Below are 13,784 nucleotides of genomic sequence, written 5' to 3'. Positions count from 1 at the left end.
GGGGGTCTTCCTGGTAGGCTGTAGACAGGGGACTCTGCCCTTTGCCCTGTAACCCTATTCAACAGGAAACAGGATTTTCCCCGACCTGAACCTTTGTGTTTCCCTCATGTCATATTGAGGGGCAACTCTTTTAACAAACTCCCCCATTTTGCTCCCCCTGCCAAAGCAGTGGTTAATCTAGGAGTATCTTTTCCTTATGATCCAGTCTCATATTTAAAAGCAGTCTTGGGGCACCTGGGTGGCTCAGTTGGTTAAGCGGCCGACTTCTGCTCAGGTCACGATGTCGCGATTTGTGGGTTCGAGCCCCACGTGGGGCTCTGTGCTGACAGCTCGGAGCCTGGAGCCTGCTTCTGATTCTGGGTCTCCCCGCCCCCTCTGCCTCTCCCCTGCTTGTGCTCTCTCTCTCTTTCTCTCTCTCCCTCAAAAATAAACATTAAAAATTTTTTTAATAGATAGATAAATAAATAAATTAATTAATTAATTAATTTTTTAAAAAAAGCAATCTTCCTCTGTTCCCAAATACACACACCAGAGGAGTTTGTCAAGTCATCTGCCTACGGAGATTTCAACATTAGGCATAGAAATCCCCAAGCAATGAACCATTTCCACACAGGGAAGAGAAAACAAACACAGTGCTACAGCCTTAAGTTGAAAAGGAAGCAAAGTTTAATGCATGAGAAGCAGCAGCCACATGGGAATTAACTGTAATGGCCAGGAACCATGAAAATACACATTTTGCATATTTTCTGCCCTGTTCCAGAAGAGAGCTGCTCACTCTTCACTCTCATGGACCACCATCTGGAAAGAGAGTGGGCATTTTGAGTTGCGTCAGACAGCAGAGACACATTTCCTCCTGACCCCTCTCCCCACAAGCGTCAGGGAGTTGCTTGCTTGGGTTTTTCAGGAGGACACAGGATATTTTTTGGACCTCAGGAGAATACACGACTGCATCCATGGAGGCAGTCACCCCATAGCCTGAGAAACTGGCCCCCAGGGAACAAGCCCCATCCTCAGGGACCTGGTACCCGTGGTTATTTGCCTATAGGTGCAGTGAATGAAGACCAGCGCCAGCAGAGGGCGTCTGAAAGATCTCAGCAGGAAAACGCTCCTTCCTCTTCAGGATGGTGTTTTAGTGCAAACTTGTGTTCCAGTGAGACTCATCTTAGCTAAATGACTTCAAGCAGACCCCTTGCTTTCCTGTGCCTGAGACTGACCAGTTCTAAAGTAAAGTCTCCTCCAAGGTTGCTTCCAGCTCCAAAGTGTCTGCATCACTGTGGGTTCTTCCCAGGTGCCCCGGAGCCACAACCCTCGCCTACACCTGCCACTCTCCGTCTAGTGTCCATGGGGACCACTCACCCTGCTGGAGGTGAAGTCGCGGGTCTTGGCGCGAAGCTTGTTGACTTGAGATTCTGCAATATCAGCACGTTCCTCCGCCTCCTCGAGCTCGTGCTGAGCTTTGCGGAATTTGGTGAGATGCGCATTGGCTTGTTCATCCTAAAACCAAAGAGCCCAGGCAAGGAAGGTGAGCGCGCGCCTGTCTCAGAGCTCCCTGTGAGGGACAGGCCAGGCTGCTGTTGGAAAATCACAGTGTGTGTCAGACTTACAGCCTCCTCGGCCTGCCTCTTGTAGGATTTGACTTTCACTTGAAGTTTATCCACCAGATCCTGCAACCTCAGCACGTTCTTCCTGTCCTCTTCACTCTAAAAGCAAGGACACAGCGTGCGGCTAGAGGAGGGGGCAGAGTTGCACGAGGTCTGGCCACTTTCTCTGGGGCACTGGGTTGCTTCCTGTATTCTGGAGCGGGAACCCAGGGCGGTGTTTGCGCTTTGCAGAGAAAACGCTTTGCAGAAATGCTTTCTTTCACTTACCTGGTAGGTTAACTCTTTGACCCGCCGCTCATATTTCCTCAGGCCCTTGACGGACTCTGTGTTCTTCTTCTGCTCCCCTTCGAGCTCAAACTCCAGCTCCCGGATCTGCAGAAACGGGTGGGAAGTCAGTCTGGGGCTGGAGAACGAGCGGTTGAGGCCAGAGGCTCAACCAGGGCTTCCTCCCACAGGTACCCGCGTCTCCAGTTTCTGGATCTGCTTCTTCCCGCCCTTCAGGGCCAGCTGCTCAGCCTCGTCCAGACGGTGCTGAAGGTCCTTCACCGTCTGCTCCAGGTTCTTCTTCATCCGCTCCAGGTGGGCGCTGGTGTCCTGCTCCTTCTTCAGCTCCTCGGCCATCATGGCCGCCTGCAATTGCATCACACCACAAACCCACCAAGATGCATACAAAGGTCAGGTGCCCTGGAGCTACCGGAACCTGGGTACCCAAGGACCAGAGTCGTGCTAGAGAAAAAGGACGAGGGACAAGGCGGTCCCTGAGTCCGCTCTTCCACAATGGAGCATGAGAAGAGCTACACCAAGTACAGAAAGTAACCCGACTAACACAACCTCCGGGGACTGGATGGGAAATGGGCTCTTCCCTTTCTGACACTGGCCTCCCTGGGACCTTCCTCACCGCCCCAGGAAGTTCTTTGCTTCATTATCACCAGCGTGTGTCTTCAAAGGAATCTGAGACCTGCAGAAGACCGAGTCGGTACCCGCAGTGCAGGTTTGGGGATAGTGAGCCCAAGGGAAGGTGGGTAGGGAATGGAGGCGTGGGCGAGCAGAAGGCTGCGGTGGTCCCCACAAGCATCGGGTGGCACTATGGGAGCTGTGTCTGGTGGGGACAAGCCCGCTCAGGCCCAGGCGGCTTCAGGCCAGGCCAGGTGACATTTGGTGAGATAGTGACATCTCAGAGTTTCATTTTCATGTCTGCAACAAGTGAGATGTTGAAGGAGAGAACAGCATACCTGTCTGTGGGCCTTAGAAATAGACTGTAACCCTTTCCACTCTTTTTTTTTTTTTTCTTTGCCCCATTATTTATCACATTGGCCTTTTAAATGTGCGGAGGGGATGTGCTGAGTCGGATGGAGGGGAGGCAGATTGCAATTTGGGAGCAGAATGCACCCCACGTGTTCCCCCCGGGGAGGCCCCCAGCTGTCTGGTGGGAACTATTTCAGGCTTGGGAGAAGGAGGGGCTTTAATGAAACGCAGATTTGGCCGCCACACAGGGACAGCACGGGAGAGCCTTACGTCTGTGATGGCCTTCTTGGCCTTCTCTTCCGCATTCCTGGCGTCCCTGCTGGCATCTTCAACCTCGCTCTGGAGCTGTGTGAGGTCCGTCTCCAGCTTCTTCTTGGTGTGGATGAGGCTGGTGTTCTAGGGCGGGGAGGAGGGCCGTGTCACCCGGCTCGGGTCAGGCTCAGGTCTCTCCCCACTCCGCCGGCCCGCCCGCCCCTCACCTGGGTGTGAAGCAGCTGCACCCTCTCGTTGGCGTCCAGGAGCTCCTGCTCAGCCAGCTTCCGAGCCCTCTCCGTCTGCTCCAGGGTCGCCCGCAGCTCCTCGACCTCAGCCTGCAGCAGGTTGGCCCTGCGCTCCACCATGGCCAGCTGCTCCTTCAGGTCCTCCTGGCCCCGGAGCGCGTCGTCCAGGTGCAGCTGGGTGTCCTGGGCGGAGAGTAAAGGAAAGGTCTAGTTGGTGTCGAGGCATGAGGGCCACGAGTCTAGTTGACATCTTTGAGCGCTTGCGGACGGGAGAGGCTTTCCCGCCAACGAGCCGTCCCAAACCTTCAGCTGCCCCTGGACGCTCCGGAGGTGCTTGAGGGTCTCCGCAGCCTGGCGGTTGGCGTGGCTCAGCTGGACCTCGATTTCATTCAGGTCCCCCTCCATCTTCTTCTTGATCCTGATGGCCTCGTTCCTGCTGCGCACTTCGGCGTCCAGGGCGCTCTGCATGGTCTCCACCGTCCTCTGGTAGTTTCTCTTCAGCTGCTCAATCTCTTCGTCTTTCTCGGCAATCTTTCTGTCGATTTCTGATTTCACCTGTGTCAGTTCAAGCTGGATTCGGAGGATTTTGGCCTCTTCATGCTCAAGGGCGGCCTTGGGAGAAGAAAAACACAGGAACAGTGCCCGTGAAGGAACAGAGCCTGCTACATCACCCTTTGTGGGGGCATTTCATAACCATAACTCAACAGCATTCAAAACTATCTTTTAAAAAATTCCCTTTTTAAAGAGCTGGTGAATGGATGAAAAAGATGTGGTTTCTGTATACAATGGAATACAACTTGGCAATGAGAAAGAATGAAACCTTGCCGTTTGCAACAACGTGGATGGAACTGGAGGGTATTATGCTGAGTGAAATAAGTCAGTCAGACAAGGACAGATATCGAATGTTTTCATGCATATGTGGATCTTGAGAAACTTAACAGAAGGGGGAAAACAGTTACAGACAGAGAGGGAGGGAGGCAAACCCTAAGAGACTCTTAAGTACAGAGAACAAACTGGGCGCTGATGGGAGGGTGGGGGAGAGGGGAAAGTGGGTGATGGGCATTGAGGAGGGCACTCATTGGGATGAACACTGGGCGTTGCATGTAAGTGATGAACCACAGGAATCTACCCTCAAAACCAAAAGCACACTTTACACATGGTATGTTAGCCAATTTGACCATAAATTATATTAAAAATAAATTTAAAAATAAATTAAAAATTTCCTTTTTAACTTCAGTGCAGAAATCATGTCTGTTTCACTGCCGTTTGTTTTTTATTATCTGATCAAACAGTAATAGCATTTAAATCATCCTATCCCTTAGGAGCATAAAGCGCCTTATGGATGCTTTAAATTCATCTAAGATTCTGCAAGATCTCACTTTTAGACCTATCTTAATGTAATGATTTTTCCCCAATAAATCCAAGATAGTCCACAGGGGTTGTTTCACGCCGGCAGATAGGAAAGGAGCCGGCATCAGGACGGTGGCTTGGCAGAGATGGGAAGGGTGGCACGGGGCGAGGCCAGTGGGCATCCCTGGTGGGAGCTGTCCCCACGGCTGCCTGCCCGGTGTCTGCTCACCTCCGCTTCCTCAAGAGCCAGCTGGATGTCTGCCTTTTCCAGTTCGATCTGCTTCCTTGATTTCTCCAGTTCGTGGATGGTCTTCCCATTTTCAGCAATTTGCTCCGTGAGATCTGCTATCTCCTCTGCAAAGAAATCAGTTTGGGTTTGCACGTGAGCGCCTCCCCACAAGCACCTGCGGGAGGCCCTGTAACCAGCCCGCCCTGGTTCTAAGGTGGCTGTTTCCCAGAGACAAGACAGCAGACTGACAGACAAGAGCTCCTCGGTCATCCCAGCGGGTGACGAGCGCTTTCTGGACATGCTCTGAAGGACGCGCAAGCAGGGATTTGCGTCCCGAAGCCATGCCCGCCCCGGTGACGGCACCAAGGCAGACGGCAGGCTGTCTAGAGCTGCTTACGCTCCAAATTCTTGTTCTCTCGTCTCACGGTTTCCAGTTGATCCAAGGCTTCCTCGTAGGCATTTTTCAGTTTGAAGAGCTCGGTGCTCAAGGACCGGGACTCCTTCAGAGATGCCTCCAGCTCTGTCTGGCTCTCCTCGCACTTGGTTTTCCATTCGGCTAGCACCTGGAACACAGGCATGGAAGGGGTCCCCTTCCTCAGCTCTTCTCCAAGCCCCGAACCAAACAGAAGCGTGCAGGTAGCTAAGCCTAGAAGTGCGGCTTCACTCGTACCATCTGTTGCCTTAGATGCTTGTTCCTGATTATCTGACTGATGGACATTTCCTCCCACAAATATACCCGAGATCAGTAACATATCAGCAACGGTTGCCATCTCTAAAAAGCCCATGGATCCTTCGAGAAGGAATTCTCTGCCCTTTTCTTAATATGAGAATGGCCCTGAACTTCTAAAGATTTCCTTAAAACTTCGGTTCAAGTCAACCTTCGTGTCCTACTAAAAGAGAGGCTTCCAGAGAGCCTCCTGAAGGGACCTGAGTTAGAGTCCTTCGTGTCAGCCCCCCCAGACACACCAGCAGTGTGGGGAATGGAAACGTATGGAATGGAACAACACTGTAGCAACTGGTTTGTCTCCCCCGACAATGCTTGAGAGGGGCCTCCACCCCCAACCCATGCCCGTTTCATTTTACACAGGAGGAGAAGCCAGCCCGGTGAAGTTCAGGACTTGCCCAAGGTCACGCTGCCGGTCGGGCTGATCAGGACTGGGACCCAGCCTCCTCCTCCCAGGACTACAAGGGAGTCCCCAACACCAAGCGTGCAGCTTGCATGGTGCTGACCCCACACCTTGTCAAAGTTCCTCTGCTTCTTGTCCAGAGCGGCGGCCATGGAGTTGGCCCTTTCAACGTCGACCATCAGGTCCTCGACCTCTCCCTGCAGCCTCTGCTTGGTCTTCTCCAAGGAGGCGCACTTAGCATTCACTGCCTCAACCTGTTCCTCAGAGTCTTGAAGGCGCTGAGCAAGTTTTTTCCTTAAAGAATATGAAAGAGAAGCAGATGCTATTTAAATCTCAATCCTCCTGAACAGCACTATTCATCAAGTTGGAAGCACTCATCTGTGTGACTCAAACAGCCGCCTGTTTTCATAAGCCCAGGAGAATTTCCTGTCTGCTAAAGCACAGTGATCAGTAACCTGCCTTGTCTCTAACCAAGATCAAGGTTGTTTGTCTTTATGAAATGTGCTGCTGCCAGGTCCCTCCAATGGCACACGCAGTGCCACATTAAAAGATATTAAGAGAGGTGAGGGAAGGGGCACCTGGGTAGCTCAGTCGGTTGAGCGTCTGACTTCGGCTCAGCTCATGATCTCGGGGTCTGGGAGTTCGAGCCCCGCGACAGGCTCCGTGCTGATAGCTCAGAGCCTGGAGCCTGCTTCGGATTCTGTGTCTCCCTCTCTCTCTCTCTCTCTGCCCCTCCCCTGCTTGCATCCTGTTTCTCTCTCTCTCAAAAATAAATAAACATACAAAAGAAAAAAGAGGTGAGGGAACACCTAGTAGTGTAACAAAACCATTCCCAAGTACATAGTTCAAAAGTCAGTGCCCTCTGTCAGTATCATTTGAGAGTTCTCATTCCTCTAAAGGCAAATGGAGTTGTGTACTTGGCCTCCTCCAGCTCCTCTGTGCGCTGGATGGCGTCCGTCTCGTATTTGGTCCTCCACTGGGCCACCTCGCTGTTGGCCTTGGACAGCGCCCTCTGCAGCTCGGCCTTGCCCTCCTGCTCCTCCTCGTACTGTTCCCGCAGCAGGTCACAGTCGTGGCGGGAGGACTGCAGGGCGTGGGCCAGTGCGTTCTTGGCCTGCAAGAGTCAAGGAAGAGGAGAGCCCCCAGTGGATTAGCATTTTGGTGTCTTGCACCGTGACCCTGCTCTCAGCGCCTCCTGAGTCAAGTTGCCGTGTTTTCCCACAGGTGGTAATGGAAGAGGAGATCAAGGAAGCACTCCCTTGGATTTCCTACCTTACTTTCTTCCTCTAACTGCCTCTTGAGCTCCTCTATTTGCTGGGTAAATGCTTGCTTGCTCCTGGAAAGTTGGGACACTATGCTTTCCTTTTCTTCCAGTTGACGACTCAGCTCACCTGTGTCCAGAAGGAGATATTTTCATTTTATTCACTTTTTCATTCATTCATTCATTCATTCATTCATTCATCCATCAAGTTCCTGCTATGTGTAAGGCACTGTGCTAAGATCTGGGGAGAGACTAAATGAGCACGTGTGGTCCTTTCTTGGGGGAGAAGAGAGGTGTCCATGAAAAGGAAACCAAAGACACAACTGATAAGATATTGTCATAAACTCCTAGAAGCTTGGGGTGACTTTTGCCAATAAAACCCATTGAGAACGATTGTAAATTTAAACATTACCACCTAGGGGCACCTGTGTGGCTCAGTCGGTTAAGCATCCAACTTCGGCTCCGGTCATGATCTCACAGTTCGTGGGTTCAAGCCCCACATCGGGCTCTGTGCTGACAGCTCAGAGTCTGGAGCCTGCTTAGAATTCTGTGTCTCCCTCTGTCTCTGCCCCCCCCCACCAATACACACAAAAAAAAAAAAACAACCATTACCACCTAAAAACACCCATCAGAGCTTCCAGTGGCTGGTATTTCCAGCTGTTTGTTGGTTTGTCATGAAAGAGAACTAATGCTCTCTTAGGACTTTACAGCTAGTAATTTGAGGTTAGACTCTTGGGTAAAGGTGGTAGGTTGAGGTTTATATGCCTCTACGGGGGGAAGAGGGGAGAGGTGGGGGGAGAGGCCTTATGACTCCAGAGGTGAATTCCCAAGAAATTCCCAAGGTTATTATAGAAAGTGGCAACTAAGCCTCTCTTCTTCCCTGTGTTGGTCGTGGCTGCTAGCAAAGGATTGACTGATTCACTGGGATGATGGGCTGGAGGAGCAGGGCTGGGGGCAGGGCACATTTCCTAGGTGAAAGCCCCAGATAATGTTTCCCTGTATTTCCACTACTACGCAGCAGGAGCCTATCCAAACTGGCCGTGTTTCTTGATCTATTGTCTGAAACACTTGACTGCATACCACATATCTGAATTCGTGCGTGGCAAGATATGAAAGAGCCAAGAGCCTTATTTCTAGTCCTGTTTCTGCCATTTAGATCCTTCTCAATGCAAGGTATTATTGGTGTTGAAAGAGCTTGAACCAGGTGATGTTCTGGATCCCTTCTCATTCTGGTCTGCTTCTCTTCACCCCTGTTTTTACTGAACTCTCAATGGTGCCCCCCCTTCATGATATTTTGAATGATCCCTTTTTTGTTATTCTAATGGCTTTTCTCTGATAATATGCTTTCCTAGAGGTTCTCACCACACAGTGCTGCCCTTTCCTGTCGACCAGTCGCCCCCCACCATAGGCCACCAGAAGGCGTGGCCCCTCCCATCCCATCGCTCACCAGCCTCCGTCTGCAGACGGGACTTCTGTGTGGCCAGCTCGCTCATGCTCCTTTGAATTTCCTCGTTCTTGCCCCTGGCCTCGCTTAACTGATCCTCCAGAGTTCGGCATATTTTATCTAGATTGGCCTAAAGGATTGAGAAGGGGGAGAGAACCAAGTCCATATTCAGACCGCAAAGACCCAGAGGCGGCTCTCTGCAAAAGCACTGGGCCCCGTCCTGCCAGAGCACCTTCGATTTAGACACGCTCTCCACATTGCTGGCCAGGTCGTCGATCTCCATCTTCAACTCGCTCTTCTCCTTCTCCAGCTTCTGCTTGACCCTCTGTAGGTTGTCTATCTGCTCCCCCAGCTCGGCCATGCTGTCCGCGTGCTTCTTCCTCAGGGTGGCCGCCGTGGCTTCGTGCTGCAGGGTGGCCTCCTCCAGGTCCCTGCGCATCTTCTGGAACTCGGCCTCCCGCTTCTTGTTCAGCTCGATCTGGGTGGAGGTGACGCCTCCCGCCTCCTCCAGCCTCTCGCTCAGCTCCTCCAGTTCCCGGGCGTAGTCGCTGCGCTGCTTCTCTGTCTTTGCACGGGTTGCCCGCTCTGCCTCAATCTCTTCTTCCAGTTCCTCAATCCGAGCCTGTGGAGGGCAGCCATTCACCCATGGGCAGTCGGTCCCTAGAGTGACTCACCCTGCATGTCAAGCATGGGCTAGTTTCCATTCTCATTAGATAAACCAAAGTTTAAGCTTCTCCTATAGGAGGAAATGTTGCTCATTTCCTTTAATACAAGTTTTTCCTGCCCCAGCATGGTCATTACCTCTGCAGTGACCAACCCAGGATATTGTCCCTTCAACTACATGTTGACCCCAAACACCTTTGTTATGTATTTTATTTTAAACTATGGAAAAATTGCTCATCGCTGCTGGGTCAGCCTAGCAGAAAGGCAACTGATGAGGTGGGCATTCCCATGGTCCTGCCCACTTGCTCGCAATGGCTTACAGCAGGCGGCACCCAGCCTACGGTGAGCGACCTTCATGTGAAAGAAAAGTCCAGGATTCCTCCTACCTGTAGCTCTTTGATCTTCTTCTGAAACTGGAGGCCCAGAGTCTGCTCATCTTCCATTTTGCTCTGCAGCTGACTGTATTCGAAATCCTTCCTGTGGAGGGAAATGTAGAATGTGTGAAGACAGAACAGCCAGAGACTTGGAAGACTGAAAGCAGTGGTTTTAGGACCTACTTCTTGAGCCTTTCATCCAGCTGCTGCTTATCGCTCTCCAGATCTAATATGGACTCTTGGGCAAGCTTCAAGTCTCCCTCCAGCTTCCTTTTGTTCCTTTCCAGATCTACACGGAGCTTCTTTTCTTGTTCTAGGGAGCTTTCCAGCTGAAAAGGACACCATATCCTTTTGAGAACAAATGCTCTGTACCAGAGGATTTGGGGGGTTCTTCCAACCCTGAAGTTCTGGGACTCCTAATTAGTACTATTTCCTTACATCATCGACTTGCTGCTCCAATTTGCTCTTGATTTTGCTCAGAGAGTTGACTTTGTCCTCTTCGGCTTGGAGGTCATCCAGGGTCTGCTGGTGGGCCTCTTGGAGGGCCTTCTTCTCCCTGGTCAGCTTTGCAATGGTTTCATCCAACCCAGCAAGTTCTTCAGTAAGGTTTTTAACCTAAGAAGAGGCCACAAGCAATTAGAAGAAGAAATAAAGTCTGGTTCGCAAGGACTACACGAAGCTGGAAAGACCCACGGAGAGAGAGTACCTTGTTCTCTGTGGCATGCTTCTCCTTTTCAACCTTGGCCAGGGTCAGCTCAAGGTCATCGATGTCTTTCTTGAGCTCTGAACACTCGTCCTCCAGTTTCCTCTTCTTGGCCGTCAGCTCGGCATTGATCTCCTCCTCATCCTCAGCTCTCTCAGTCACCTCCTTGATCTTGGCCTCCAGCTGGAATTTGGCTTTGATCAGCTGGTCACACCTTTCCTCTGCATCCAACAAGTTTTCACTTTCCTTAAAAAAAAAAAAAAAAAAAGAATCATGACTTCCTTTGATGAGACAAGGTTTGTGACATTTCCAGCACCTTGGTATACATGAAGTCCTTTATGAAGCACCCCAACTAAAAATCAAAAATCCCACCCCAAGTCAAGTTTTTCTAAATAATCAAATCCACAAGAAAGTTAAAAAAAAAATTCTAGATACTCACAGCTTGCACTTGGAGCTGTAGGTCATTCTTCTCTTGTACTAGAGTCACCAATTTTTCCTCCAGTTCCTTCCTCTTCGCCTCTGACTTGGCGAGTTCATCTTTGGTTTTCTGAAACTCCTCCTTCATGGTGGCCATCTCCTTCTCGGTCTCTGCGCTCTTGAGGAGGGGCTTGATCTTGAAGAAGAGTTTCATCCAGGGCCAGTGCTTGACGTTCATGAAGGCGCGGACGTTGTACTGGATACAGAAGATGGACTCCCTGAAAAGAAAACATTGATTATTTCCAGGAGAGACCCCCCCCCCCCACCACCGCCTTCCCCAAAGGGCTCATGCTTAACAGAGACCCTCCTCGACCTTCTCTGCACCATCTTCTGGAATTCCACACGCATGAGAAACCCCCTGCACACCGCTTGTGTCCGGGTGATCAGTTTGGCCAGGCGGTCATCCCGCATTTCTTCCAGCGTTCCCAGCAAGCCAGCCTTGAAGAACACCTTCCGGGGGAGAAGGATGATATGAGTCTGTGTGCTGGAGAAGTCTAAAAGGGACTATGGGCCAGCATCTGTTAGAACCAAGGCATTACCTTGGTATGCCCAAATTTGTACTGAGTGTGGTCAATATCGATGGATGCCAGCAGCTTCTCACAAGCCTTCTTGCTATCGATGAATTGTCCCTCAGGGATTGCGCTGGCATTCAGCACTCGGTATCTGCCATTGTAGATACAGGGACAATCATAGACCATCAACATAGACATAAACCTTGGAGACCAACTAGTTTGGGCCTCTCTCCTAATAGGCAAGAAGGCCAAGGTCCAGAGAGGGAAAGAAACTCGCACACAGTCACACTGCTGGGTGATGGCCTTTAATCCAAGCCTCCTGATTCTCAGGGAAGGTCTTTTTCTGCCATATTGGATATCAGACAAGCTCTTGAGAAAACATGGAAGAAAGAAGTGCATACATACTTGGCCAGGAGGTACGTCAATCATTTTACCTGAAACTCTGTACCTGCTCTGTTGAAACGGGTCTTTTCATACCAATATTTCTCCCTCTCAAATCCCAGCATCTACACACCTCAGCAAGAAGTGTATATGACATTTTATCACACACCTTTGCTTAAAATCTCCATACAGAATCCTATTTGGGAATCCCTTCCTGCAAATGCGGATGCCCTCCAGGACACCATTACACCGCAGCTGGTGCAGGACAAGGCTGTGTTCCATGGCCCCTGAGAAGAGAGGTGAGAAACATCAGCTTCACGCAGGATCTCCTGGAAACTGGGCACCATGTACAGCGCCAGCAGGTGTCTTACCTGGAGTTTTGGTTTCATTGGGGATTATACAGCGCACAAAGTGAGGATGAGTCGTTCTTAAATTTGACATCAACTTGTTGAGGTTTTCCTAAAAGAAAAAGACTACATTTGACAGGCTGCTGTAGGCTTTTACAGAGACAGAGATATATCATAATGAAAAATGAGGCATCTGTTTTGAACTTACCATGAATTGTAAAGGATGAAATCTTTTAACTCTTTGTTTGAATACCCCAATGGCTAGAGGTGCAGGCAAGTAACCGGTAACAATAGCCTTTTGCTTCACAGTGAGCTGGAGACTAACCATGTACAAAATGCTCTCTGAAATCAATTCCCGAAATGCATCTGGCTCCACAGGGAGCTTGGGATGCTATTGCCTGTGTCCTTTTGGCAACTTGGAAGGTTTGTGCTGAGGACTCACCCCCTAGGCCATCTAGCTCAACTCCTTGCTGTACAAAGTGATAATCAAATTCTGGACCCACATTTGTTACACCTCATTTACATATTTGTATATTTATATAATTATTATATTATTATAGGTTCATATTTTATCAAACTGCCACTCAGCTCCCTAAGTAACAGCAATCAGATTGAGACCACATTACTATTCTTGAATAAACCAAGGTTGTCTCCATTGCTCATTTTGCAATCGCTTAAACCAACTGCAAGCAAATAAACTTGTATTTTTCTTACCCTGAAGAGGGCAGACACAGTTTGGAAAGAAGAACCCTTCTTCTTGGCAACTTTCTTCTTTCCACTGTCAGCTGAAAGACATAAAAGATGGTGCACACTCTAATCAGATCTACAGGGATCTTTTGGGCCTGTGAACTGAGGCACAGGAGATAGCACGGACACAAGGCGCTCTGTGGAGTCTGTTACCATCTGCCGTAGCAAAGGTGGCGTAGAGGTGTGCCAGGAGCCTGTTGGAGGACTTCTGGTATAAGCCAACCACGGTCTCGTTCAGCGGGTCCTTGTTCTTCTCCAGCCAGCCCGAGACACTGTAGTCCACAGTGCCCGCATAGTGGATCAGCGAGAAGTGGGCCTCAGCCCTGCCCTTGACCACCTTGGGCTTCTGGAAGTTGCTGGACTTGCCCAGGTGCTGGTCGTACAGCTTGTTCTTGAAAGAGGTGTCTGTGGCCTTGGGGAACATGCACTCCTCCTCCAGGATGGAGAAGATGCCCATAGGCTGGATTAAAGCAAAGCAAAATGCGTGTAAGGTACACGTGAGCTGCAGCAGTGAGCCGCAGAGTAGACAAGACGAGGTTACTGAGTGGACAGATCAGGACACCTTCTCGATGAGCTCGATGCAGGCAGCCAGGTCCATCCCAAAGTCGATGAACGTCCACTCGATGCCCTCCTTCTTGTACTCCTCCTGCTCCAGCACGAACATGTGGTGGTTGAAGAACTGTTGCAGCTTCTCGTTGGTGAAGTTGATGCACAGCTGCTCCAGGCTGTTGTACTGATGCCAAAATACAGAGTTCACATGCAAAGTTAGACTTCGAAAACCAAAGACCCATCAGCCTCCCTCTTCACTGCCTCAGGCTCTGCC

General features: G+C 50.4%; 1 protein-coding gene across 1 annotated transcript in view; it reads right to left on the bottom strand.

The window, feature by feature from the left end:
- Window positions 1-643: 643 nt before the first annotated feature.
- The window catches only part of LOC121015900 (myosin-3), a 22,394-nt gene continuing 9,253 nt past the window's right edge, over window positions 644-13,784 (bottom strand). Inside the window, exons 14-40 of the mRNA XM_040453189.1 lie at window positions 13,524-13,694; window positions 13,115-13,421; window positions 12,929-12,999; window positions 12,239-12,326; window positions 12,037-12,154; window positions 11,514-11,637; window positions 11,288-11,424; window positions 10,937-11,192; window positions 10,501-10,743; window positions 10,233-10,409; window positions 9,978-10,123; window positions 9,807-9,897; window positions 8,990-9,379; window positions 8,761-8,887; window positions 7,325-7,443; window positions 6,970-7,166; window positions 6,163-6,346; window positions 5,323-5,488; window positions 4,926-5,050; window positions 3,650-3,958; window positions 3,326-3,529; window positions 3,117-3,242; window positions 2,061-2,231; window positions 1,869-1,973; window positions 1,605-1,700; window positions 1,357-1,494; window positions 644-798 (exon numbers count right to left, since the gene is read on the bottom strand). Of these exons, the coding sequence (XP_040309123.1) occupies window positions 772-798; window positions 1,357-1,494; window positions 1,605-1,700; window positions 1,869-1,973; window positions 2,061-2,231; window positions 3,117-3,242; window positions 3,326-3,529; window positions 3,650-3,958; window positions 4,926-5,050; window positions 5,323-5,488; window positions 6,163-6,346; window positions 6,970-7,166; window positions 7,325-7,443; window positions 8,761-8,887; window positions 8,990-9,379; window positions 9,807-9,897; window positions 9,978-10,123; window positions 10,233-10,409; window positions 10,501-10,743; window positions 10,937-11,192; window positions 11,288-11,424; window positions 11,514-11,637; window positions 12,037-12,154; window positions 12,239-12,326; window positions 12,929-12,999; window positions 13,115-13,421; window positions 13,524-13,694 (4,413 nt within the window). The 3' untranslated portion in view covers window positions 644-771. The remainder of the gene's footprint in view (window positions 799-1,356; window positions 1,495-1,604; window positions 1,701-1,868; window positions 1,974-2,060; window positions 2,232-3,116; window positions 3,243-3,325; window positions 3,530-3,649; window positions 3,959-4,925; window positions 5,051-5,322; window positions 5,489-6,162; window positions 6,347-6,969; window positions 7,167-7,324; window positions 7,444-8,760; window positions 8,888-8,989; window positions 9,380-9,806; window positions 9,898-9,977; window positions 10,124-10,232; window positions 10,410-10,500; window positions 10,744-10,936; window positions 11,193-11,287; window positions 11,425-11,513; window positions 11,638-12,036; window positions 12,155-12,238; window positions 12,327-12,928; window positions 13,000-13,114; window positions 13,422-13,523; window positions 13,695-13,784) is intronic.

Source organism: Herpailurus yagouaroundi, unplaced genomic scaffold (genome assembly GCF_014898765.1).
Source record: "Herpailurus yagouaroundi ecotype Mexico unplaced genomic scaffold, PumYag 208, whole genome shotgun sequence".
NCBI lineage: Eukaryota > Metazoa > Chordata > Mammalia > Carnivora > Felidae > Herpailurus > Herpailurus yagouaroundi.
This window is presented reverse-complemented; position numbering and strand designations above follow the sequence as displayed.